Below are 25,547 nucleotides of genomic sequence, written 5' to 3'. Positions count from 1 at the left end.
TAGAGCCAATCAACAATTTTAAGCATCATTTTCGTTCTCAGTGACCCAGAATTAGTAAAGTTTGACTACATTTATTTCAGAAGCATTTTGGCTGTAGAGCAGTGAATTAATTCATAGTGGAGACTACAATAAATATATTACACTATCTTTTTTTGTGATTATGTTGAGGTCTAATATAGAAGTAGTAGTCTTATATAGTTTTGATAGCCCTGAATTTGCAGGACGAGGAAGATTCAGGATCTGTTTTAATCTAAGATCTGGGATGGATTTCTTTTAAAATTAAAAACCTGAAAATTTTGTGAAATACAAAACCTTATATTAAAGAGACACTTGCTAAAACCAGTGAAAAGCCGGCTCGTAATTGACAAAGATGTCAGCATCCGTGTTGGTGTCCTGTCAGTAGCATTTTTGGCTCCTGTTGGTCTGTGAGATGAGCAATACTCCATGAGCAGCGATGATAGATATCTGTTCAAGTAGAAAATTTAGGGTTTCGCTGCAGGTTTCTCACAGTTTCTGCTATGTTCTGTACGAGCTAAGCCAGGGGTGGCCAAACTTACTGACCCTCTGAACCACATACGAAAATCTTCAGAAGTTTGAGAGCCAGGGCGTGCCTGCTGGGTTCAGGGCTTCTGCCCCACAGGAGGCATCTGCGGGTCTTGGGGCTTCAGTCCTGCTCCTGCTGAAGCCCTGAGATCTGGCAGCCGCAACCCACAGGGCTGAAGCCCTGAGATCCCCCACTCTGCTGAGTAGAAACCCATACCCCACCAGCCTGCTGCAAGGCAGAAGTCTCAAGCTCTGTCTCTTCCCCTCCTCTCCCTTTCCCCCAGTCTGGTAGGTGGAGAATGCGGGAGGAGTAGAGGGGATTCCGGTAGCTGCACTTTAACTGTAAAAGAGCCATATGTGGCTCACGAGCCGCAGTTTGGCCTCCCCTGAGCTAAGCATTCATTTTAAAAATTGCTAATTTCTGATTGTAACGCTGGGGTACAAATCAATGCAATATTGTCTTGAGTCTGCAAGTTGAAAATGAGGTACAGATGTCTCAGTGTAATTCAGTTTAACTGGTTGTCAGGAGATCATAATCGGATTCAAAGTTCAACATAGTTAACATCTTCATGTGCTTTTTCATGTCATGTTTTCCTGTAGGAGAAACACCTACTTCTAATGGTCTTTATCCATTAAGCCTGGACATACTTGTCACATCTTTGATTCCTTTTATTTGAAAGATCTTTCTTTAGGAAGAGGTTTCACATTTTTAATGTATAAATATTTATTTATTTGGAGGCGTTACGGTGCTTAAAGTAAAATGACATTCTGCTATATGTCATCAGTTTCTTTAAAAAGGTCTCATGGGACTATGCAAATTTGTATACAGTATTGTATAAACTATATTCAGAAACATTTTTTCCATCTCTAGTCTGTCTGCATGCCAGTGCAAGCCAAAAACAAGTACGCTCAGTGGACTCAGGTGGGCTTTGACCCCATGACATCTTGCAGCCTAATCAAGGATTGTGGCCCTAAACCTCCAAATGGATAAGTGTGGTCCAAAAGCAGCAATCAGGCCTTGCTTACAGGTGTGAAGAAACACCCCCCTGAGCACAGCAAGTTACAGCGCTGTAAAGCGCCAGTGTAAACAGTGCCCAGCGCTGTAAGCTAATCCCCACGGGGAGGTGGAGTACCTGCAGCACTGGGAGAGGTCTTTCCCAGCGCTGGCGCCGCGACCACACTCGCACTTCAGAGCGCTGCCGCGGGAGCGCTCCCACAGCAGCGCTGTGCAGCTGCAAGTGTAGCCATACCCTTAGTCTCTTCTGTCGGGTATTGCCGCCCTGCCTTACTGCCATCAGGAATTCACTCTCAGCTCTTCAGCCTCCTTTAGCCACATGGCCTGGGGAAGAGCCTATGTTGATCTCCTTCCCTCCAAGTAGGGTCCCTTAGCTGTCTTATTCTGTGGGTATTTGGAGGTGGCTCCCTTCTGCCTCCTAGCAGCATCTATCATCATTTACCCTAAATCTGCAGGACCCAGCTCTGCGAGTATATGCAGGGGATCAGGGAGGCAGGGGCATCTTAGGCCTTGTCTAAGTTTTGTGACATTTTCAAGCTGTCACCTGGCATACACAACTGCTAAGATACAGAAAGCTCCATGTAACCTTTACAACTTAAGGGGGAAAGGAGACCACATCAAATGTTATGACAATATTATTGTCTTGGTAAAAACATCTGCTTTTGTAAAAAGCCTAAATTAGCAACTTACCCTTTCTCATAAGAGCACAAAGATGAGCAGCATTAACATAAATCATACAGAATGGCTGTAAAAAGTATTCAAAAGTATAACAGAATGGTCGCGTCAACAATGTATCGGGATTCCACTCCAATTCATACTAAATAGTATAAGAGAAGGATGCATTTTACAAATGGTTTAATTCTTTGCTAAATAATGTCATGGCTCACTACTGGTGTGTCTACATAATAAGGTATCATAGTGCACAGTTACAGGGGAAGGGATATAGATTTGCTAGGGGAACACTAATTGTGATTTTCCTGACTCTTGTGGATTTAATTTCAATCCTAATTCTGCCTTGGCATAAACTTCATCTTCTTTCAGTGGTAACATGGGATGCCTATCATGAAGTCTTTCTGGCATTGGTGCATTGATGTATGAAATGTGCTGTGTTTTGTGCAGATGTTGTTTGCACTCCTAGAAATTCATGTTTGAATCAATGCAATCTTTTAGTTCCTGGCTTTTGTCGTATCAATTTTTAATTTATGTAACTTATAAAAATAAACTGCATCTTCCACAGCTATCGGGCCAATGTCATTCTGTTCTTGCTGCTTGTTTGGCTGCAGCAAAATCAGACAACGCAGAATGGCCTGTCAGCAAAGGAGGTAGTCCAGGGACTCTGAGCTGGCCTGTTGAATATTGGCATGAAATTTGGGGAGATGTAAATATTGCAACAAATGACATACAGTACAAATATAGCATCGCATTTGCCAACTTAAGGTATTATAGACTGCAAAATTATACTGTTTGTAGCTAGCTCTGCCATGAGTTCAGTGTAATTGAAATGTAAATAGATCTTAATTTGTATGGAATGTTTCTGCCACTAATTCCATGTTACTCTTTGCAATATGTTCTTGTAACCCTGTTACAATCATCTCATGAGAATTGGTTTCTTAATTAAAGCCAAGAAAAAGCACCAATGTTTTTTTCTTAATGACACTAATTTATGAAGAAGTTAGGATTTAGCTTTAGGTTATTTTTTTTCCAGCTCAGAAAAACATAATTAGGTTTTAAAAGCGTGCTTTCATATGTAGTTCAGAAAATGATTTTATCGTTATTTTCTTTCTAATGGACAAGTTGGGATGGAATTACTGTTGCTTAACATAGAAGGCAATTAGCACATATTATGGGGTTTGGAGTAGATATACTAAATAGTAATTTGGAATGATGAAGGGTAACCACCTAGCAGCTTGTTAGTTTGGTACATCTCTGCCATCTCCTATAAACTCATGAGCTGTCTTTTGTTTTTGGAGTGCATCTCTTCAGAGACAAAATAATCAAAAGAACCAGTGTTCCAGGATAAATATGCTTTTTTGGACATTTGGAGAGGTAGGGGGTAGGGGAAGAGGTATTTAAGCGTAAATTTAGTGCTAAGGAAAGGTGCCAGATACATGGCATTACCAATCAAAGTTTGTTAGCCAAACAGTAGCTTGAAAACTCCCCAGTCTCACCAACAGTGGTGAATACGAGTACCTGTTACCTTTCACTGAGCTTTGCCCCCTCTGCCAGCTTACTGAATCCTTTCATCTCATCCTCCCATCTGCACCTGTTTGTTTTCATATGGTTCTCTATAGCTTCCAAGTGTGCCTGGCCTTTTTGCCGTATTTACCTATCGGTACATATACCTCTCTGGATCTGACCCACTCACCTTAAGCATACAAGTTCCTGTTTCCAAAACTATCTTTGAAAACTCTCATTTTGGCCATGAACCATAGAACCTTGCCTTCATGACTTGCCTCATTCTTCACACTAACTTTAAACATAAATTTAAAAACAAAGTAGGAACTTGAAGCATGTCAAAGGTACTGCTCAGGTACTGCTTACTATGCTTTTATGCTGCACCCTTTTCTCCTTCAGGCAGTTGGTGGTCTGATCTGGAAGAGGTTTTAAATGTACAGTGTTGAGGGAGGTCAAAGAAACAACTAAATCAGTGAAATGATGATAATGGGAAATGTCAGTTACCAGCATTCAAACATCACAACGGGGCAAGGTTTAGGGAAATGGTTGCTTGACTTACTAGAATACTTGTTGGAATACCTAGTCCTAAAGCACACAAGAGGAAAGGTGGTTTTTTTTACTTACTCCTAACTTTTGACCAACTTCTGTATCTCAAAGTAATTGTAGCCTTACAGTTATTAGTGATTATAATTTAAGTACTGCATCCTCAGGGAGGAATTTCATATAAAAAATAAACCTGTCACTCCGCACTTAGCTTTAGAAAGGGAGATTGGGGAGGGAAGGGAGCTGATCAAAAAGGCCCTGAAGTAAAAACTTAGGAAAGTAAAAATCCTTAGCCTATAATAGATATGAAGACTATGCATATCCCTAAACTGAAAAGGAAACGGGAAGGTAAAGATGTGGTTAATTGTCAGAGATGAAAAGAGTATTCAAGCCAAACCAAGTATTCTTCTGAAAATGTAAATGCAAAATTAGTGAAACTAATAAAAATAACATAAACCATGGCAGATGAAGTATATACATATGTATATTTTATGAAGGCAGGGATTTTTGAAGAGTAGATAGCCACAGAGAGATGCATTTTTAAAATATGTGAAGCAGAAAGCTTGCAAAGAATGAGTAGGTCAACTGGACTGTCAGAGAGTAAAAAAAGAAATTGAGACAGACAAGGCTGTAGCAGAGAAGCTGAATTTTCTTGGCATCAGTTGCCTTTCCACAGAAGATGTTGGGAGATAATTACCCAATACCTATTCTGTTGGGTAATAAAATTTGAGGTGGTGTCAACACAGGAGATGTTGGAGCAATTTGGCCTCCTGTAGTCAATTAGAATTCTTTGTGTCAGCAAAATAGATGGTCAGATAGGAAAAAGGTGTCTAACCAGATAACTTTTTAAAGTAAAAATTACATTGACTTAGCTGACACTTTTGTCACATTCTTTTTACACTTGTTCATTGCCAGTCTTGCACTAACAAGTTAAAGGACAAGAAACACATCTGAGCTGAGTTAGCAGAACTAAAATTGGCTGCAATACAAATCAGATGTCTAATAAGCTGATAGTGATCATCCTCCTAGTGGATATGGGGTGCGCATGCTGAGCTAGAACTCCATATGGCAGACTATTTAATGATTGTCAAATATGGATCCCATTGGCATGAAATTGGTGATTAGCCAGCAACATTTTTGGAAGAGCCCATATATCAAAAAAAAAGCCCTTGCTCTCTCGAAACAGACATTTTTTAGCTTTGTGTCTCTGGTAACTTTGTTTCTACCTCAACATTAGAATTTTTTTAAATACTGCACTGAATTCTGTAATAAAAATGTATTTGGGGTGGGGAAGCCATAAAATAATTGTAGAATCCATTGCCTTCATGATGTGACAACTAGATATTTAACTTCAAGTGATATTTTGTTTTGAATGTGTAGAGTCTACTTCAGTTTTATTTCCCCACAGATGTAAACTGCAGTACTAATACAGAACAATGTGTCTGGGGTATGAATCACTCAGGTGTGTTTATTTTTTACATTTGCATAGAGTGAAGATAGTCCGAGTCCTAAGAGACAACGCCTTTCTCATTCAGTCTTTGACTATACAGCAGCATCACCAGCCCCATCATCACCAATGCGACCATGGGAGATGACATCAAATAGGCAGCCTCCTTCAGCTCGACCCAACCAACATCACTTCTCAGGGGAACGATGCAACACACCTGCACGCAACAGGAGGAGGTAAATGGATTAGTCAGATTGTGAAGTGCTTTCTTGCTAGCTTGTCTGCTGATTCAGGCGAGACCTTTTTCAAGGCAGCAGTGATTCATTAGCATTAGAAGTGAAGTATTCGTAGCAGAAGACGCCTAGTTATACAAGACTATGGGTATGGCTACACTCACACTTTACAGCGCTGCAAGATACAGCGCTGTAAAGCGTCAGTGTAATCAGGGCGGCAGCACTGGGAGCGCGGCTCCCAGCGCTGCACGCTACACCCGTAGAGGATGTGGTTTACATGCAGCGCTGGGAGAGCTCTCTCCCAGCACTGCCGCTCTGACCACACTCACACTTCAAAGCGCTGCCGCGGCAGCGCTTTGAAATTCCAAGTTTTGGCGTACCCTATGTGATAAATACTAATTTTGAAAGCTTTGTTGATAAATATTTGCTATTATCACTGCTGAAAACTGGTATTGGAAGTAATTCATAAGGTCAATGTACTGTCTTCCTATAATTTCGTGTGGACACGTACAGTTGTAGAGGGAGAATTTCAGTAAGAATCCGTTTGTTGCTCTAATACTGTACATTACATTGGTGTGTTTTACACACACACAATGTGTCAGAAAGTCAACCTCACACCTTCTGTGGGTCATCTTAATTATCACTTCAAAAGTTTTTTTTTCCCCCCTGCTGACGATAGCTCATCTCAATTGATTAGACTCTTCCTGTTGGTATGCATACTTCCATCTTTTCATGTTCTCTGTACGTATAAATATCTCCTGTCTTTGTGTTCCATTCTGTGCATCTGAAGAAGTGAGCTGTAGCTCACGAAAGCTCATGCTGAAATAAATTTGTTAGTCTCTAAGGTGCCACAAGTACTCTTGTTCTTTTAAGCAAAAACTAAAGATTCCTATTTCTGGACAGGCTTACTACCCAGGGCCGGCTTTAGGCTGATTCCCTTGAATTGGGTCCCATGCCCTAAAGAAAAGCGCCTAACTTAGGCGCCTTTTCAATTTTTACTCACCCAGCGGCACTCTGGGACTTCGGTGAGATGTCCTTCAGTCGCTCCGGGTCTTCGGCAGCATTTTGGCGACGAGTCCTTCATTGCCGCGGAAGACCCGGAGCGAAAACCCGGAGCGCTGCCAGGTGAGTCATCCCTGCCGGGGCCCAATCAAAACTATTCGAATCTGGCCCTGCACTTCCTAAAACCGGCTCTGCTACTACCAGTAGTAGTAGACTAATTATATTTTTATAGTGCAATAAATGTGCATGACACTTACAACTTTGTCCTTCTCTAATAAACGTACAATCTAATTTCAAATGAAAATGAATAAAACAGACAAGGTTGATGCAAGTAGTATTGTGATTGCTTAGATGTGTGGTGCATGTATTGCAAGAGTACATTTTTATCTTAATTTAGTTTTGGGCTATGGTTCATAAGCCTCTTTGAAGCAGAGTTTTTGGAATAAGCTCAAGTAGTCATGGAAGAATAGAGTTTTGGGTGGCCATGTTGAACTGGTGCCTGCGCCAGTGGCATTGTAAAGCTTAAAAATAAAGACCTTTTTACTGTTCTAGTTAATTATCGCAAACACAAGCGTTTGCTCTCTCACAATAGTTTCGGAATGGTTTTTGTCACCTAACACGAGCTTAAAACATATTTCCCTATGTTCATTTCAGAAAAAGTGATTCTTTACGTTCTCCAACTTTAGGAGAAGCCATACATTTTTATGAATGCAAAAAACAGGCTTTTGAGATCAGAAACAGACTCTTCTATCCACAAAGTTAAAAATTGTCAATTGGCATTCTGTTAGTTTATTGAAACTATAGCACATTGTTACTCATTATTAAAGAAGTCTTTAGAGTCACAAGTCCTGGAAGCTTTGGGTCACAACTTGCAAAATTATATTTGTTTTCATACAGCCAGCAGTCAGAACTAATAATGCCGAGTCAATGAGTTGATTTCTTGGATTACTGCGTAGAGAGAGGCAACATGGTCCAGCGGATAGGCAGTTGTCTTGTGACTCAGGAGACCTGTATTTTATTCTCAGTTCTTCAACTGACATTGAACTGTGAATCTGTTTTGGCCCCTTGTCCTGTGTCTTGTCACATGTCTCTGTGTTTAGACTAACCTCCTCAGAACAGGAACTCTCTGTACAGTGCCTAGCACAGTGGGCCTCAAACTTGCATGGGGTTTCCAGGCACCATCGTACCAAATAAAAAGTAGATTACTAGTAAAATAAGCTCAATAGGCTTTTACATAATTCTGTTGTAGCCTGATTTGTCGTGTGTTAGTAATGTTGATTTAATTTATTTATTTAATTGTATTTTATTTAATTAATTTTAATTAATAATATTAATAGCTATTATGGATATTAGTATGGGTTTTGGCTTGCCAATTAGTTTGATCAGAAGATAGTTTGTTCTGAATTAGGCTTTACAGAGTTTATAAAAGGACCTTTGGGGTATGACAAGAAGCTTACACTGAGACAGATATAGTTATAAAGACCTTTTAATATTAATGAAATAGTAAGCAAATGGTAAAATGGTTAGGATTAGAGTTACAATTGTATTACTGTTATTTTAGAGAGACATATGATGATACAATATTATGTGCTGCAAACTTTAATACTTAACACTTTTGTTTTAATAACCTGGTGTTGGAAGATACGGGGCCATGCCTGTGGCAGTTCCGTTTTTACACCTCTAGCGAAGGAAGCTAAATGTGGAGTTGTTAAAGCTGTTTAATCTTTAACTTAATAAATTTTAAACTGAAATAAGGTGTAGGGAAACCAAGCTTACTCTAGTCCCTTAAACTTACAGTCTGAAGAGAAATAAAGTACGGCCTGTTAATAGCTGTAGTAGATGGGTACAATTGATACGTTGTTGAGGGTGGAAGCAAATTAAGAGTAGACAGGAGTAGATATGTGGGTAGATTGCCTCTCTGATGATGAGATGCATCGCCTTTTTGTAGAGCATTGGTTGGAAATCCTTTCTCTTATGCCCAAATTTTATTCTTTCCCCACAAAAATGTTAGGGTACACTTACCCCATAGGCTAATATGTGTGTGCGTATCAATAACAGGTATGTACGCATTTGTGGTGTACTTGTTAGGTCCGTAAAAAAATTCCCTTTGCCATTTTTCATTGTTTATTGGTTTAGGCAAAAGGTTTCTAAACATTTGTGTGGGTGTTTTGTTTATTTTTACTTTTTTGGGTAAGGGTCCCAAAATGTGCTAACTTTGCCTTAGCTTAACATACAGGGTTTTGGCCTGTAGGTCTCTTGCATTACAGCCAAACTATATACATTTATAAGCCTATTACATCAAATACTTAAATTTGCGTTTAAAAAAAAATGCAAACAAGCAAATTAATCCTTAGGGCTACACTGTTTAAAAGTCAAGTTAATTTGCCCTTCTTCTGATGAACTTCCTTCAAGTTTTATCAGGTTTAGACTCAGTCACTGTGTATATCCTTTAGTCTGTTGCCCATGTAACAAAACCTGTGCATGCTCTGACTGGAGACTGTTTTGAAGCTGTCGGTCACCAAGTGGCTAGGAAATAAATCAGTTCTGCCAACACCAAGCATTTTAAAAAAAGCAAGACCCCAGAAAATCTTGATTCAAAATGAGCTTTATTTATTAGTCTTCCTTCTTCCCTCTGCAACTCAAAAATCAGCTGTCATCCCAATTTGTGATTTATTTAGATTTGACATTCACCGTTGTGGACGCAAGGGTAGAATTCTCTCAGCTGCAGGGAAAGGGTCTCCATGGTTTGCCCTCTACTATTTGGGAAGATGGAGCTGCCATTTTTTCCCCTTTCGTCCTTTCTCTGCCACGCTCCAGCTTCCATCCCCATTCTTCCTGCCTGCCCTGATGTATAACACACCATCTTCCCTCTGCCTTCTCCTCAGTCTTATACCCTCATGTTCCTCCGCATCAGCTCCATGGCAGTAGGTCTGATACTCTGCTCCCTGATTGAGAACATTAAAAAAGTTACGGGGGGGAATGGGGGGGAGAAGAGTACTTATATTGAACAGCTCAATACAGTGATCTGGAATCTCCAGTTACAGACCTCTGTGATTGTTGTTACTAGCTAAGAATTGCATGCATCTGGTTATATTTATTTGTTGCTCCGTTTCCCCAATCTTGTTTCATTTGTTTGGTCCACAAGTTATGCCTTGTCTTTTAAGTTTTTAGAGACAAAGCCTGTCATTTACTATTCTTATGTATTACCCAGCACAATGAGGCCCAAACTGGTTGAGGCCTATGAGCCCTACTGCAATATGAATGTTAAGTGCAGGTTGTGAGTACTTTGCTTGAAGCATTCCCAATAATTCCAAGTTAGTCATCTGCTAGAGCTACACATCTGGAGGTTATCTCAGAGTTTCACCTAAGGAAAGGGACATTTCTTTGCAATTCTGACCTGTATCTGATCACCTAGGAGAAGTCTGTTTGCATCAAGTTCTGTTTTTTTTCAGAGTACTATGTTTTGTACTGCCCATAAATCAGTATGTAGAAAAGTGCCCAAAAAATGTTGAAAGTTTTTGTTATGCCTTGTTTCCTTCTGGATAATTAACAGAAGTAAAGCTTGACCATTGGGACTACTTATGGAAAGGTAAAGGCAGAACTGAAGCTAAAAAAGCTATGTGTCTAAAAATAAATAGCAGGGGAAACTAGGGCATCTCTGTTTGTTTAGTTTTTTCAAAATGTTGAAACTGCCATCAGTGTTATAAGTAATTATAAGCAGGGTTGGTAACAACACTTGTTGTTGAGGTTGCCTGACAGTTCCCATTATAAGACACTGGCAAAGTTATAAGCAACTGAAAACAAACTTTAATAATTTGAACTGAAATTTTCTATCCTGGGTGTGTTTTTGGGAGGGGTGGGGGAAGAGATTTCAACCAAAACAATTTTTTTTTTCTATTTTTGGAGAATGAGGTGAGAGGAAAATAATGTTGTTTTGTCCATGTTAAAACAGTCTGGTGTCTTTTTGTTTGAGGAAAAAGTGCCCCCATGCTTTGCAGCAGAGACTTTAAATTTGGCCAGAGGATGGCCTATGTCAAATTTGCCTTTTCCTGTTCTTGTGAAAATCTACCCAAATTTGGCCAAATTATAAGACTTGGAAAAGTGCAGTTTGCATATGCTCTTGCTAGAGCAAAACCATTTCCCAAAGATTTTGTTTGCAATGGGCATGCTCCAGAGACCAGGCAAGTCACTTAAACTAAACTTCTTACAGGTAGTCATTAATGGCTCATTTTCTGAGCGCTGACTTCAGACCCTGGCATCTAATTAACAGAAGGCCTGAGCACTCTCAGTTGCAAATAAAGTCAATAGGATCTGTGCTTTGATCACCGAAAGAGCTATGTTATGCTCCGTAATCCAGTTTTAGGTGCCTCAAATTGGGCATCCAAAAATGAGTGGATAATTTTTATATTAATCTCTGTCTGAGTTCCCCCTCTGTAAAATGGAGATACCACCACCTTAGCTCACAAGGGTGGTGGGAAAATAAACAAAAGTTTGTGAAGCATTCAGCTACTACATTAAGTGCCATAGAAAAAGCCCATGAAGAAATTAATAATTTTGTCTTCAGAGCAGAGTTTGAATAGTGTGCACTAAATAAAGCCTGAGGCCACACACTGAATAATGAAGAGAAAATATTGAATAGTTGTGTGCTGAATGAGTCAGGGATCCTTTGGGAAAAAGGGTGTGATCATATCCTTGTAGACTGTATCCTCATGCATACGTACAAGATTGCACAAGCAACCTTAATCCTGGCATTTTCTAACTTTTTGAGTGCTTGACTTGGCAACCTGCATGTTCTTTTAATGTATCTTGTGTATACAATATCTGTATAAAAGTGCTTATATTAATTTAGCTTATGCTGGTTCTCCTGACTGGCATATTTTGGTATAATCACTTGTATCGTGAAATAATTGCATCTATACTAAGGCTTTTATCAGTATACCACTGTCTTTTTAAAAAGTAAAATCACATCCCTAGCTGACATAACAATGTTGACGGAACTGTCTAGTATAGACTTGTCCTCAGTATTGGATTATGTATGATATTGTTTAAGAAAGAGGCCTATGGCAATTTGTATGACGTCTTCCCTTTTAATGTGTTCCCAGTCCTCCTGTTAGACGCCAGAGAGCAAGAAGGGATCGCCTGTCTCGACATAATTCCATTAGTCAAGACGAAAACTATCACCATCTCCCCTACGGACAGCAACAAGCAATAGAAGAGCCCCGAGCCTTCCACCCACCGAATGTATCCCCCCGTATGTTGCACCCAGCCGCTCATCCGCCACAGCAGAACGCAGTGATGGTCGACATTCATGAACAGGTATGAGAATGTTGGGCTGAATGTGCTAAGGACACTGCATTTCTCTAAGACTTTCAAAAACTCCAAGTAGTTGGCATTGATAATAGAACACTGTGGTAACTACTGCTGGCAGTCTGTTGTGGCAGTTTCTTTCAAGGGTCATGATGGTGCACTAGTAACATACAGCAGTGAAAATACCATAAAATATTGGTGATTTAAAAAAAAAAAATCAAATAAAGCCTAACAGAGTGAAAGTTACTGATTTGGCCAAGGCAGCCATCAGCACAGTTCCAAAGGCCTTCAGATCACACTTTTGAAACATAATTTTTCTGCTTCTGAAGTGAATTTAGTTTGAGAGGGGGTGTGGTAGTTGTGAAGTAGCATTCATAAACCCTGAAATAAAATACATATCTTTAGCTCTAGGTGCTTTTACAGGATTAAAGTAGACAATATTAACATATAATTCACAATGCCTTCATGCGGATAGAATCTAATAAACTCCTGTTTTCAGCCCCAAATCTGTTGTTCTAAGCCTCAGGCAACTCCCTCCCCAAATGCCCCAGAAAGAAGTTAATCTTTGCAGCATATCCTAAAAGTTAAGTTTTGGATTGAGACACCAAGAGGTGGAGCCATTTCCAGAATCAAGGACCCTTTGGAGATGATGTCCCGCTAGCATAGCCCCACCCTGCTCATATCAGAGGGCTTATAGGCCAAGTGCATTTGTTGACTGCAACTACCTAGCATCATGTGGGGAGGGAGTTAGCCTGTCAGATAGCCAGGTCACAAACTGTTCAGAGCTTTACGTTAAAATTAATGCTTTAAAACTCTGCCTGTAAACTAATGTCGTCAGTGCGGATAAGGGATCACTGTGCAAAGTTCTCAATAAGCAGACATCTACATTGTGCACCTGTGAACTTCGAGTGTACAGGTTTAAGCTAACAGTCCTTCTGGCCTTCTCTGAATTTTCCCTTATGTCTGATAATTGATCAACTTGCTGGAGCACCTCAAAATGAACACCAAATTTGTCCTCCCACTCTGGATGATGAGATTACATCAGGGCGTGTCTGGGGGAAAACAGGTCCTGCAGCACTGCTTCTGTGCCCTCTTGGCATCTTCTATGACTCGTGTGTCAGTGTTGCCAAGGTCTTGTCGCCGTGGTTACTTGAGGGTCCTTCATGCTGGTCCTTGACACTGACTCTACTTCAGGGAAGGGATCACTTCCTCCTCGTTGCCATGGTTGGTCTGAGAGAGGTAGTCCTCTCCTGACTCACATCTGGCACTGCCATCAGTGCCTAGCAGTCATTGCCTAGAAACCTCTGCTATCCCTGCTACAAAAAGTCTGCAGTGATGCCTGAGCCAAGTCAAAGGCCACTTGGACTATCTTCCCACAATGTTTTTGTCATGGAGGTATGCAAGACTGTCATCTGTGTAGTGATACTTGTTTGTTCTGTAGCAGATCAGGAGAGCAGTTGTCTTTAATTTATGTTAGGGCTGTCAATTAATTGCAGTTAACTCAAGCAATTAACTCAAAACAAATTAACTCAATTTAAAAAAATTAATTGCAGTTAATCACATCTTTAATTGCACTGTTAAACAATAATAGAATATCCATGTAAATTTATTGTACATATTTTTGGTTGATTTTTCTATATTTTCAGATATATTGATTTTAAATTATGCTAACAAAGCATGAAAAGCCATACAAATGTTTAGCATATCTGGCATGTAAATACCTTAAAACGCTGGCTATAGCAGTGCCATGCAAATGCCTGTTCTCACTTTTAGGTGATGTAAATAAGAAGTAGGCAGCAGTATTTCCCGTAGATATAAACAGACTGGTTTGTCTTAGTGATTAACTGAACAAGAAATAGGGACTGAGTGTACTTATAGGCTCTGAAGTTTTACATTGATTTATTTTTGAGTTCAGTTATATATATAAAAATCTACATTTGTGAATTGCACTTGCACAATAGAGATTGCACTACTCATAGAATCATAGGGCTGGAAGGGACCTCAGGAGGTCATCTAGTTCAACCCCCTGCTAAAAGCAGGACCAATCCCCAGACAGATTTTTACCCCGGTTTCCTAAATCGCCCCCTTAATGATGAACTCACAACCCTTGGTTTAGCAGGCCAATGCTCAAACCACTGAGCTGTTACCTGCCCCTCTCCCCTTTTGGAAGGGACCTCAGGTGGTCATCTAGTCCGGGGTAGTCAACCTATGGCACCTGTGCCTAAGGCAGCACACAAGCTGATTTTCAGTGGCACTCACACTGCCTGGGTTCTGGTCACTGGTCTGGGGTGTTCTGCATTTTAATGTAATTTTTAAATGAAACTTCTTAAACACTTTAAAAAACTTATTTACTTTACATACAACAATAGTTTAGTTATAGAAAGAGACCTCCTAAAAATGTTAATATGTATTACTGGCACTTGAAACCTTAAATTAGAGTGAATAAATGAAGACTTGGCGCACCACTTCTGAAATTTTGCTGACCCCTGATCTAGTCCAACCTGTTGCTCAAGGCAGGACCAATCCCTGACTAAATCTCCAAATGGCCCCCTCAAGGATTGAACTCCCAACCCTGGGTTTAGCAGGCCAGTACTCAAACCATTGAGCTATCCCTCCCCCCCCCGTACTGTACTTGTATGAGATGAACTGAAAAACACTATTTCTTGTTTCTTTTTACAGTGCAAATATTTGTAATAAAATAAAGTGAGCACTGTACACTTTGTATTTTGTGTTGTGACTGAAATCAGTAGATTTGGAAAATGTAGAAAATATCCAAAAAATTTTAAATGGTATTCTATTCTTGTTTAACATTGCGATTAAAACGGATTAATTGCAATTATTTTTTTAATTTTGCAATTGAGATCCATTTTTTAAATAATTTGACAGCCCTAATTTGTATTTATTTCCATCTGTGTGCTGGTTTGTTCCTGCTTGTTAATTCCCCAAGAGCGGAATCTAGGCAAGCAATTCATGAAGGAAGAAGAGGGGTTTTTCCAGATAATTGCCTTTTATGGATCCACACTCCTTGTCTCTAATTCTTTCGAGTCTTTACTGGAGATTTCTGATATAGTGTAAGAAACCAAGCAGTGGTTGGGGTCCTCTGTCTTTTAGACCCTCGGGTTTGAATGTTGAGTTGTAGTAAATGTTGCTAATTCCCGGCCCTGAGCATTTTCAGACCAGGAGTGTGGGTCCTTAGTGGCAGTTACCTGTAATTGTGGTGCTTTGAGGTATGTAGCCTTTCCCTTTCTAGCTTTTAAATTAGCCTTTGGTTTTATCCACTGTTCTGTTATGTTTATTTTAGAGATATCCCTTGAGCTTTCTCCTTAGAGTGGGAATGTGCAAAGACGGTTATCTTGGGAGAAAAAAATGATCTGATTTTTTTTTTCTTTGATATCTCTGTGGAAAATCATTTAGCCACTCTTCCCATCAGAGTTTGGAAGACTGTTTAGCTACTTGTACATTTTTCCTTCTGATTTTAATTGGCTTTTATGTGGGAGTTACTGTCTCCTTTTTGAAACACACAAGGGGGATCCTACAGAATCTGAGACGTACTGTTTGTGTCTTGGAGGGTTTCAGTGTTTTTGAGTTGAGTTCCCTTCCTGGCGTTGTTCAGGAAGCATGGATGTAAGAGCAGTAATCTTGAAGAGGATATTTTTTAAGAACAGGAGTTACAGGTTTGTAATTTTTTTATACCATCAGTGTAAAATGTGATTTTTCTGGTATTTAGGTGAAAGTTTGCTATTTTTAAATGTCAAACCATAACTTTTCAGAACCCTCTTAATTGTGTAAATTAACAAAATTACTGAAAACTGTTTCATTGCAGATCCACCAGGGCACAGTCCCTGTCTCATACACAGTAACAACAGTGGCACCACATGGGATTCCGCTCTGCACAGGCCAGCACATACCAGCTTGTAACACACAGCAGGTCCCAGGATGTTCGGTGGTTTTCAGTGGACAGCACCTTCCCGTCTGCAGTGTGCCTCCTCCAGTAAGTAGGTTTATCTAATGACACAGGCTTTCATCTCCAGTGTGTGGGGTGGGCAGCCTGGGGCTTCACAGCTAATGTGGTTTTGCCGTTTACATCAGAGAAATCCACTCTTCACTGGGCCAAAGTGCGAGTGTATAAGCAGACCTTTTAGCTTGATGCAGGGTTGCGGGTTTTATGTTTATGTACTTTTTTTCCATAGTGATGTAGTATTTTCTTAACATGTTTTAACTAAAGTCAGAACTAGCTTAGGCTCCAGTCTCTGGACACACATCCATAGCTTCACAAAACAAGTTCAGAAATTTGGAGGAAAGGATTTTTAAAGTTAATCAAATAGTAGGAAGCTCCCTAAAATAATTGACTAGGTGTAAGAGACCCCTTCCCCTGAGAGGGTGTGCGCGCATATATAAAACCAGCCCTTACAGCTACATCTCTAAAATCAATAATTTGTGTAAATACTAGTAAGATTTTTAAAAAAAAAAAGGAAAAAAAAGACTAACACGGGTGAAAAGATAGCTCAGCTATTTAGAAACACATTAACAAAGAAACTGTCAATCCAGAAAACTGCGTTTTCATGTGTGTTTTAAATAAGGTGATAATGGAAAGTAACATATGTTGAGTCTACACCCCAGTAATGATTTGGAACATAAAGACTGGAAAAAATCTTTGTGCAGGGCTGCATTTCTCTCAGTACCAATTCTTCTGTACCAGTCACACTACTGAGCAGTTCTCTAGCCCCTATTTCTGTACTGATTCCTTTTTTTTCTATATAGTGAACTTGGCTTAGTTTTGCAGTTCTAGAAGTTATGAAAACGGGGTGACTTAACATTGTGGTTTAGGTGAGAACTAATATTGTGTTAAGAACCTTAATTTCCTGAGTAAAGCACTTTTCTGACTTCAGAGTTAATTTCTCAACTTTAACAATGCATAAATAAACCTTTTTATATGTAATATTTATATGAAGTGTATATGCAGAAGCATATCAGTCCATTTTGCAACATTTAGTTCTTCTTCGAGTGCTTGCTCATATCCATTCCAGTTAGGTGTGCACGCACCGCGTGCACGTTCGTCGGAGAAACTTTTACCCTAGCAACACTCGGTGGGCCGGCAGGTCGCCCCCTGGAGTGGCGCCAGTATGGTGCCTGATATATACCCCTGCCGGCCCGACCACTCCTCAGTTCCTTCTTACCGCCCATGTCGGTCGTTGGAACAGTGGAGCGCAGCTTAGCTGATCTCCACCTCCCTAGCGATTCGTTTGTGCTTTAGCTTCTTAGTTTACATAGTTTTTCTCTAGTTCTTTATTAATTACTGTTAGTATAGTTGTAGTTAGTGTATATAGTTTAAGAGGATCGGGGGTTCGCCCCTTCTCCTCCCCCGGCACCAGGGCCCATGCCCGGTTCACCGGGCTTCAAGCCCTGTGCGTCCTGCCATCGACCGATGCCCACAGGAGACCCGTACGACTCCTGTTTAAAGTGCCTCGGCGAGGGCCATCTGTCGGACAAGTGCCGTATTTGTAAGGCGTTCAAGCCCCGGACCAGAAAAGAGTGGGACTCTCGCCTAAAACAACTCTTGATGGAGGCAGCTCTAACTCCTCCATCCTCGGCACCGTCTCTGGCACCGGGAACAAGTGCTTCGTCTGTTCCTGCACCGGCGAAGACGCCTCGGCACCTCCTGTCACCGGCCCAGTCCTCCAGCCGGCGCCGCTCACTCTCCCCAAGGAGCAAGAAACTCAAGGCTCCTGTGGTACCTTCAATCACACCGCAGTTGGAGCGCAGCTCCAGGTCGGATCGCCCGGCACCGCCAACTGCCGCGGCAGTGCCTGTTCCTGCACCGTCGATTCCGGCCTCTCAGGAGCCGTCGAGTCCGGTGCCGACCAGCTCCCCGGCCCACGCTGTGGCAGAGCTCGTCATACCGTCCACACCGGAGACCTTGTCCACTGCGCGGGACCTCATTGCTCTTGCAGAGCCTGAGCTGCCTCAACCCCCGGCACCGCTGGTGCGGGTCATTCAGTCGCTGGGCAAACCTGCCATGGTGCGACCATCGTCCCCGGGCACCAAGGAGCTCCGCCGATCTCGTTTGGGATCCCATGAACGTTCCCGGCTCCGGCGCCGCTCGCAGTCCCGGCACCGTTCTCCATCCCGGTGCCGGTCCTACTCGCGGCACCGGACGAGGTCCCGGTCCCCGTCATATCGTCGGCACCGCTCCAGATCCCAGCACCGCCGAGCCTCTCGCAGCCGATCCAGGCATGTCGATGTTCGGCACCGGTCGACCTCCCGCACCACGCTGGTCGTAGGTCCCGGTCCCGCTCTCCATACCGCCACGGCTCCCGGTACCGTTCGCCGGCACCGCGCAAGGACAGCTACTATGGACGCAAAGATATGGTCCAGTCTGCTTCAGCTCCCCTGTGGCCATCACGTCACACGTTCGCCTCCCCGTACGCGGACAGTGCATCCTATGGAGGATCAGACACTCAGGCCCATCAGGACCAGGGGCCACCGCAGTGGTCCTTTTGGACACCCTGGGCCTACCACCAAGCCCAGGGTGAACCATCGGGCCAATCACGCTCGGGTCATTCTGAACACCGGACACCTGAGGCCACACTCAGTAGACCACCCCCTGCGGATACGGAGGCGGGTGCTATACAGGCTCCAGAACAACACGATGTTCCGGAGGTGGGCGTCCACCAGGATGAAACTTCGGTCCAGGACCCGCTCGTCCCAGGGTTGTCGTCATCATCTTCCCCGGATGAGGCGGTAGCGGGCACATCCTCGTCGGGGCCTCCCCCTATCGATCTGCGGGTGCACCAGGACCTTTTGCGGTGCGTAGCCCAAAATATCAGCCTTCCCGTGGAGGAAGTCCCTGAGGTGGAGGACCCAGTGGTCAGCATGCTCTCAGCGGAAACGCCTACCAGGGTGGCCCTCCCGTTCATCAGATCCATCCAGGCCAGAGCTGACACCATCTGGCAGTCTTCAGCGTCCATTCCACCGACAGCCAAGGGGTTGGAAAGACAATACATGGTGCCTTCCAAGGGTTATGAATACCTATATGTGCACCCAGCCCCTTGCTCGTTGGTGGTACAGTCGGTCAACAAGCGAGAGCGCCACGGCCAACAAGCCCCGGCGCCAAAGTCCAGGGAGGCCAAACGCATGGACTTGTTGGGCCAAAAGATTTACTCTGCTGGAGGGCTTCAGCTCCGCATGGCGAACCAGCAAGCCCTCTTAAGCCGATACTCCTTCAACCCTGAGCGGGTCCGCAAATTCATGGAGCTATCCCACAGACTCCGTAGGAGTTCCGGCCCTTCCGAGAGGGAAAAGGTTGCGAGAACCTCATGCAACTTCGCTGACTTGGCAGATTCGGGCGGCTAGAACGTCGCTCTGGCTAGCATGAGCGCCATATCTGGTTACAGTATCGGCTACCGCCTGAGTGCCGCACACCAACGGACTTGCCATATTGATGGACAAGGTCTTTTTCGCACGACAGCTCAGACTCAGGTTGTGGGATACCGGGTTATCTGCGTTCACTTGGCTATGCATACCCTCAAATCAAAGACGGTCGTTCCTCTCGCCCCAGCCCGCTCTCCCCCGTCCTCCGGTCCGACGGACTTTGACCGGAGCGTGGTCGTACCGCACGACGGCAATCGGGCCCTCCTGCTGGGCACAATGCCGTTCTCCAAGTCATCCGGACCAAGACAATTTTGAAGATGCGCTGAGAGAGCGTACGAATCCCTCTCCGGAGTCCGCTCCAATTTTCAGCGCCTTTCTCGCCTCTCCGGCGTGGTCCAGCTAAATACGGATCGTTGGGTCCTTCGTACGGTGGACTTGGATACCGTTCTCCAATTCTTTCTCTGCTCGCCTCGTCTCTCCTCCTCTGTCCTCTTCAGGACCCTCTCAGCGAGCAAACTCCTCCTGCAGGTTCCACAGTTATATCGTCGAGCCATGATGGAGGTACCGCGGAGCTAAAGGGCAACGGTTCTATTTCGTTATTTCTGATCCCAGGCGAAGGGGCTCTGGCCATCCTAACCTCGCGAGCTGACAGGTTCATCTCTCAATGGGTGGAAGGTCGCCATGGGGTGTGCGGCTACGCCTTCCACCCCAGCCTCGTGTCCTAACGGACGCATCTTGCTGGGGCTGGGCGCGCACCTGGCAGGCCCGGCGCACCCGAGGCCTTTGGTCATCCCAGAGCTGCTTTTCATATCAATGCCGAGAGCTCAGGCGCAGTGTGCTGGCGTGCCAAGCTTTCTACACACCTACAGGGCCGTTGTGTTGCCGTATTCACGGACACCGACGGCCATGTATTACATCAACAAGCAGGGAGGCAACAGGTCATCTCCCTGTGTTCAGGAAGTATCCGTTGCTGGGATTCTGTGTAGCCCACTACCATAGACCTGGTGCCTTCTTTTCCGGGGTCTGACACGCTCGCAGATCACCTGAGCAGTCCTCTCACATACAATGGTCATCGACTGGACGTCCTCCATTCAATGTTCCGAGCTGGGCTTTCCCAGATCGACCTTTTGTGTCCAACTGACAGGACAGCAGTGTTCTGTTCCCTACGAGTCGGCTCTCCGGCTCCCTGTCGGACGCCTTCATGATCCATGGTCAGGTCGCCTTGCTATGCCTTCCACCGTTTCCCTCGTCACCGAGCATTGCTCAAGGTCGCAGGACAAGCCTCCCTCATCCTGATCGCGCCGGCTTGCCGAGACAGACTGTACTCCAGGCTGCTCGACCTTCCCTATACGGACCTCGAGTCCCTCTGCGCGTGTGGCCGGACTTGATCACGCAGGACTTCGGCAGACTTCAACACCCGGACCTGCAGTCCTTCACCTGACAGCATGGTCTCCTGGTTAAACCAGTCGAGGTTGAGCTGTCGCCTGCATGCACAGGTGTTGCTGGTAGCAGGAAGCGCTGCCGCGTCATCATACCTCGCGAAATGGAAGCGCTTCTGCTATGGTTGCCCAGCATGGTCACTCCACCTGCTCTTGTCAGTCCACCATCTGGTTATTTGTGGGGCTCGTCAGAGCAGGGGTTGGCTATCTCCGCGCGATGTCCACTCGCCGCCATATCCATTCATCCGGGAAGCTGCAATCCATTTTTCCACCGATGTCTTCCAGGTTTCTCAAGGGCTTGGACAGTTATCCTCAGGTCAAGCCCCCTACCTACTGGACCTAAATCTTGTTTCTAAATAGGCTATGGGGGCCCCTGTCGAGCCTTTGGCGCACAAGTTCGCTGACTGTACTGTCTGGAAAAGACTTTACCTAGTCGCATTACCTCGGCTAGGCATGTCTCGGAACGTCCGCGCGCTGACTGTGGATCCTCCTCTATTACCGTCTACTCATAGGACAAGGTACGCAGTGCGACCCACCGCATTCTCCCCAAAGTGTTCTCCGCTTCACAGTGAACCAGACGAATCTTCCTGCAGTGTTCTTTTCCAAAGCGACGCCACGACGACGTGGAACAACGTTCCATACTCTGGGCCGGGGCTTCGCGTCTCTAATAGCGGACCAAGCCCTTTAGTCGTATTCACCGAACTCTTATCTGATAGCGAGTGGCGGACGTATGAGAGGCGATGGCAATCCTCCTCTCAAGCGTTGCGTCTTGGGCTACGTAATGTATACGAGCTTGCTATGACTTGGCTCAGTCCAGCCGGGCATTCAACGCCACTCTAGCGAGCCAGACCTCATTCTGTGAGCGCACTTGGTCTTCTGTCCACACACCTTTGCGAACCATTACGCATTGGTTCCAGCATATTAAGACGATGCCGCGCTTCGCGCAACTCGCGGTCTTGCATTCACTCAACGTCTCGCTCACCCCACCCTAGGTAAGGCTTGGGAATCAACTAACTGCATGGATATGCGCAAGCACATTGAGAGAAAGACAGTGTACTCACCCTTTGATAACTTGTGTTCTCTCGAGATGTGTTGCTCTATATTCCATTCCACACAGCCCCCGTCTCCCCATGTAGGCATACCGCTGGCAGAAGGCATGAGATGTGGTCGGGCCGGCAGGAGGTCATATATCAGGCGCCTGACCTGGCCACATCCAAGGGGGCGAACTGCCGGCAGCGAGTGTTGCTAGGGTAAAAGTTTCTCCGACGAACGTGCACGCGGCGCCCGCACACCTAATTGGAATGGATATGAGCAACACATCTCGAAGAACAACAGTTACAAAGATGAGTAACCGTCTTTTAGCATGTGAACATTGACCGCCCCAATTCACACCAACATAACTTTTTTTTCTTCTTTTTCAAGCAGAATATTCATTCCCTTTCCAGCTCCTGTTTACTTCAGGGGCTTTTTGTGCAATGAAAGTTGCTCATATATTTTGAGGGGTGGAAGCTTGATTCTCATTTACACTAAAGATACTCTGCATTGTAATTACAGTAATAGCTATTTCAAGACCCTTTACACTGCCAGAGCAGTCTATTTCAGAAGCTGCTGTTGTGCATCTAAGCTGATGGACCAGGGACAGCAGTTTTAATTCACTTTGTCCAGACCCCATTCACTCCCTATTGGATATCTTCTTCAGCTTTCTGACATTCTGCAGTCTAAGATGCCTGTTGGTAGCACTTCCTCTTCACAGTTGTTTCTTTACTGCAGCATCTCAATCCTGTGCTGGGAGTGGGAGCTGTCAAAATTGAGGTGATCTGTTACATGGTCAGAGTGCCAGGGAAGCAGAGAGGAGAACTCCCCTGTCTGTATAGATAAAGTCACAGTTTTAAGAGCTGTGGATCTTTAATGCTCAGTATCCTTCAGTGGAGTCACATTTAGCTCACAGAAGTGAGTGACTGTGACAATGAAACAGTGGTTTGAACAATGAACTCCTGCGAAAGGGACAGTCTCACATGGCCCCGAAAGTGCTAAGGAGCAACAGATAACATCAGAAAAGGAGTATCTGTGCAGAGCAACCCAAAGAACTGATTGGAGGTGCACCTACCTATCTACCCACCCAATGAAGCATTTCTGGGCTTTATGCAGTCTCGTAAAATCTGTGAAACAGCAGAGGACAAAGGGGGAAAAGTCCAGCTTGAAAGCAACTACTACAGTTAAAACTGCAGAGGAATTAATTTTAAAGGAACCCTCCAGAATGTTTCAAAATCTGACCTGGGAGAGCGCACAGAATATCTTTCATTGAAAAATGCTCATAGTGGAGTAATCTGATTGGAGAAGCAGCTCTATAGTTTCAGTGCACACATGGGTAGAAGATAATTATATGGGTTTGGAATCCTCTTCACTTAAACTGATTTCTGCCTTATCCATGACATTTTGTTACAATACTATTTTATATTCAAAACATAACAATTTTGCCCATAAAACGGTCATAAAATACAGTTTAATCTACTGATGCAAGGAGATAACACGTCAGTTTAATCGTGTATATTAAGTTCAGTGAAATCACTATATTCAAACAATGTTAAAATCGCAGTGAAAAATGAATGTGAGGAAATAGTCTGCCCATCTTCACCCTGCCCTCTTGTGCTCATACATTACAGTAATTTTTAATCACATGACAGCATGTTTCCACAAGACCTCTCACTCAGTGCATACATGTGTGACCAATCAAAACTGATTTTTCACCTGATCATCAGAATGCGTTGTCTGTCTCAAATTTCAGCTTTTTAGGTCCACTTATAGATATTAGAACTGTTCCCAAAAAAGGTTGTTGGGTTTTTTTGTTTTTTAATGTTAAGTTTGCTTTTCATTGCTGTCATAAGTAGATAGGTAAGGTAAGGGTTAATTTTCTTTTGCCTGTAAAGGGAGAACAAAGGGAACCAAACACCTGACCAGAGGACCAATCAGACAACTGGATTTTTTTAAAAGTCAGGGGCGGGAATTGTGTACTCTAGGTCTTTTGTTTTTCCCAGCTATGGAGAAAACATCTTTTCTGCTAACTCCTATTTCTTTCTAATATTTTTCTACAAAGTGTGAGTACAAAAGCAACAAGGCAAATAGGCTGTTATTAGATGCTTTGTGTTGTATTTTACAGGGGTGTTGATTTGCTGGACTGGTTTAAAGGGGCTATCTTTTAAATCAGACTGTTTATTCATATTTTCTTATAAGCAAGAGCCTGTATTGATCTTTAATGCAGTATCATTGTTTGTATCTTCTTTCTTTTTATATAAAAGTTTTTTCTTTTTAAACCTTTGGAAGTTTCTTTTCCTAGTGAGGCAGAGCGGAAAGGAATCTCTGTGCCCAGAGCTCTGTTATATCGGTGACAGGCTAGAGGGGGGAGGGAAAAGCCCAAATTCTGTGTCTACCTTCCTATTGTCCCAGGGCGGGAAAAGGCTACCGGACAAAGGGAGGGGGAATCTCTTGTGTGAGGTAACTAGCTTTGAATGCCTAGCCTCGGGGGAGGTAAATAGTTCTCTTGGTTTTGCATTCAAGGAGTTAAGTATAGCATCCCACCGCTGCCACCATGTGGTAAACGTCTGTTTCAAATCTGGACTTAGAGTTCAACATCTGAGTGTTTACTGTGAACCTTCCCCAAGCTTATACCCAGCTTGGATCTATCTCGCTGCCACCAGACAGGAATATAGCGCCTGCCTCGCTCTGGTCCCCCCAGACCCCTGGGTCTCCCTATCTCATCCCCCAGCTTCCCCCCCTTTCCTGGGTTAGCCGGTGCGATGCTATACTTAACTCCTTGAATGCAAAACCAAGAGAACTATTTGCCTCCCCCGAGGCTAGGCATAAGCACACTCCAGCACACTCCAGCACACAGTACTGATCTCTTCCAGCACGCAGGACCGAGCTTCGCCATCCCACCAGTACTGAGACCGGGCACATGACAGCAGTTCCTGTGTCACATAGACTTATCTGTCTCAGTACTGGAGTCTCCTCTCCTTGGCACTAACGGTACATGCGGTACTTAGCCAACCCAGCTCTCCACAGCCTTCACCACAGTTCTCTAGTGGGGAGGACAATGGAGAGAAGGATATAGGACACTTGCCATAGCATTCCTCTCCTGTGGCGGCTGCTGCCACACAGACCCCACCAAGCATGGGATTCCCTGTAAATTTTACAAACCAACCCTGGTACAGCCAACCCCGGATGCCCACAGTGCCCTTCCAACTGCAGTGGCCTTTCTGGCAGCCATGGGCTCCATATCCACAATAACAACAGGAAGTACCCACCACTCTGCTCACAACCGATGCACCTCAAGCCTCATATTGCTATCAAAGGCACCTCCTACTCTTTCCCAACAAGGGACCGAAGAATGGGAGGAATTCTCGGACCCAGACGACCAGGCTGACATTCAGGTTTCATCTTTCTCACCGGATGACACAATTATGCCTCCACCTCCC

The 25,547-nt window shown here is 43.9% G+C and overlaps 1 protein-coding gene across 1 annotated transcript in view; it reads left to right on the top strand.

Annotated features, from left to right (window-relative positions):
* RNF38 (ring finger protein 38) overlaps positions 1 to 25,547 on the top strand; it is a 101,741-nt gene that overhangs the window by 43,436 nt on the left and 32,758 nt on the right. The window contains exons 2-4 of the mRNA XM_032772297.1: positions 5,766 to 5,959; positions 12,061 to 12,274; positions 16,089 to 16,256. Coding sequence (XP_032628188.1) covers positions 5,853 to 5,959; positions 12,061 to 12,274; positions 16,089 to 16,256 — 489 coding nt within the window. The 5' untranslated portion in view covers positions 5,766 to 5,852. The remainder of the gene's footprint in view (positions 1 to 5,765; positions 5,960 to 12,060; positions 12,275 to 16,088; positions 16,257 to 25,547) is intronic.

This window comes from Chelonoidis abingdonii, chromosome 6 (genome assembly GCF_003597395.2).
Source record: "Chelonoidis abingdonii isolate Lonesome George chromosome 6, CheloAbing_2.0, whole genome shotgun sequence".
Lineage (NCBI taxonomy): Eukaryota > Metazoa > Chordata > Testudines > Testudinidae > Chelonoidis > Chelonoidis abingdonii.
Note: the sequence above shows the minus strand (reverse complement) of the source record. Positions and strands in the feature narration are given on the sequence as shown.